The sequence below is a fragment of the Mirounga angustirostris genome, unplaced genomic scaffold, assembly GCF_029215605.1.
Source record: "Mirounga angustirostris isolate CCGP_5_RB_7025 unplaced genomic scaffold, mMirAng1.0.hap1 SCAF_15, whole genome shotgun sequence".
Lineage (NCBI taxonomy): Eukaryota > Metazoa > Chordata > Mammalia > Carnivora > Phocidae > Mirounga > Mirounga angustirostris.
Genome location: NW_026991723.1, coordinates 46,538,524 through 46,540,696, shown reverse-complemented (window position 1 = coordinate 46,540,696; position 2,173 = coordinate 46,538,524). Strand labels below are relative to the sequence as shown.

At 40.3% G+C, this 2,173-nt stretch overlaps 1 protein-coding gene across 1 annotated transcript; it reads right to left on the bottom strand.

Moving 5' to 3' along the window:
* Positions 1–981: 981 nt before the first annotated feature.
* On the bottom strand, positions 982–1,545 carry LOC123849360 (interferon alpha-1/2-like). The gene has a single exon (XM_045881957.1). The coding sequence runs from the start codon at positions 1,543–1,545 to the stop codon at positions 982–984; it is 564 nt and encodes a 187-aa protein (XP_045737913.1).
* Positions 1,546–2,173: the final 628 nt, after the last annotated feature.

The window sequence follows — 2,173 nt, the reverse complement described above, 5'->3', positions numbered from 1 at the left end:
ATGGCAGATTCAAGGATCTATTTTTTTAAAGAATAGTCACACTTGGATGTCTACCAGTCTAATGTGGAAGGTAACTAGTGCTTTTGATTCTATGTCCTGACATGTCTGCTTCCTTTTCTACTTTCAGAATTCCCATATTCTTTTCTTCTCCTTCTACCCTTTAATATAACTGACATTAATCCCCTATGATTATTGCTTGGAGGTTGGTTTTTCTACAAAACTCAGAGATACAGACAGGGGATTGGATTTGTTAGGTCCGCCTTTTTCCTGATGACACCATACAAACTGGCTACAAGGGAATCTATGGTCTTCCCTCCAATGTGAATCCCGAAATAATGAGTAAGTGAGCTGTACAATGCATTCTTTCATCAGGTTGTAAGCAGACTTGTTTCCTCTTTCCTTTTATTTTTTTTTTAAGATTATATATTTTATTTGAGAGGGGGAGAGAGAGAGAGAGCACAAGCGAGAGCACAGGAGCAGAGGGAGGGAGAAGCAAACTCCCCACTGAGCAAGGAGCCTGATGCAGGGCTGATCCGAGGATGCTGGGATCATGACCTGAGCAGAAGGCAGCCACTTAACCAACTACGCCACCCAGGTGCCCCTCCTGTTTCAATAAGAAACAAATACAAGAATTTTTCTATAGAAACATTTAATGAACAAAAAATAAAAAATGTAATAAATGTAAAGCACATATATTTCTATTAACCACAAAAGGAAGGTACACCTATTATTATACAGAGAAAAATAATTTAATACTTATAAATAGTGAAATAAATAGTTAAATAGGTAGATCGGCATGGTCATCTGAAAGCGACAGGTGTTTATAGAGTTGTTGATGTTGCTTACTACTCCTGAGAATATGTGACAGTTGATTCCATTCATGTCATGATGACAGCAGAAATGAGAGTTTTTGACACGGCAGAACTCTGGAAAGTGTGATATTATTAGTCAATGAAAATCATTTCCATGTTGAACCGGGTCTCACTTCTTGCTCCTTAATCTGTTTTGCAAGGTTGTTGCTGAATACAAGGCTTTCATGATTTCTGCTCTGACAATCTCCCAAGCACAAGGGCTGTATTGCTTCTCTTGCAGATAGAGGGAGATTCTTTGGAAGTAGTTCCTCAGGATGGAGTCCGCCTTCATGAGGGGAGGCTCTCCCAGCCCCGCCTCCTGCATGGGACAGGCTTCTAGATCGGTCAGCTGCTGATAAATTCCCGAGCAGAACTCCTCTAGGAGGGTCTCATTCCAAGCAGCAGATGAGGCCTCTGTGCAGAAGAGGTGGAAGATCTTCTGGTTCATCACATGGATGACAGAGAGGGCTTGAGCCTTCTGCAACTGCTTGCCATCGAGCAACTCCTGGGGGAAGGCAAAGTCACTTGTGTGCTTGTTACAAGAGATAAGGGATATTCTCCTCATTTGTCCCAGGAGCATCAAGGCCCTCCAGGCAAACAGACCATGGTTCTGAGGCAGGTCACATCCCAGAGAGCAGAGCGAGTTGCAACTGAGCACCACCAGGGCCACCAAGAAGGAAAAGGGCAGGGCCATTGGGGATCCTGCAGATGCTGCTGGCCTGGCTGGGGTGGGCAAGTCTGGGAACCGTGGTTCTAGGTTCTCTGAACATCTTCCCTTGTGTGTGTGGCTTAAGTAGGGGACATGGGAGTTTTCAATTTCTGAACGTTTCTCTTATGTTCCACTTCTCTTTTTGCTTTCCTTTCTGCAATTTCTACTGGTTTAGAGCACTGTTTTCCAACTCTATGTACATATTTTTCATGATTGCCCTTGCCTCCAGAGTCTCCTTTGATGTTTTTTAATTGAACCTTCCAGAAAAGTTAATACCAGGGATACAATATGTATACAGTTATGTACTGTACTTATATCTGAGCTTTGTACATACAAAAGAAAGTGTAAAGTTTAGTCTTTTTATTCTTTACTCAGTGCAGGGTTAAGAATGACTAACAATTTTAAGTTTAAAGTAAAATTTTAAAGCTATTGGTGTTAACTGTGTAACTTTGTTGAGTGACCTATATTTACTTATATAATTTTAATTTATAAAGCCCATATGCAAATTGACTTCTACAAAGACATAATAATTAATTCAATGTATTTAAATATTTAAAACCATTCCAAGTTCCTAACAGGATTTTAAAAATTAAATTATTTAGTTGACATTTGT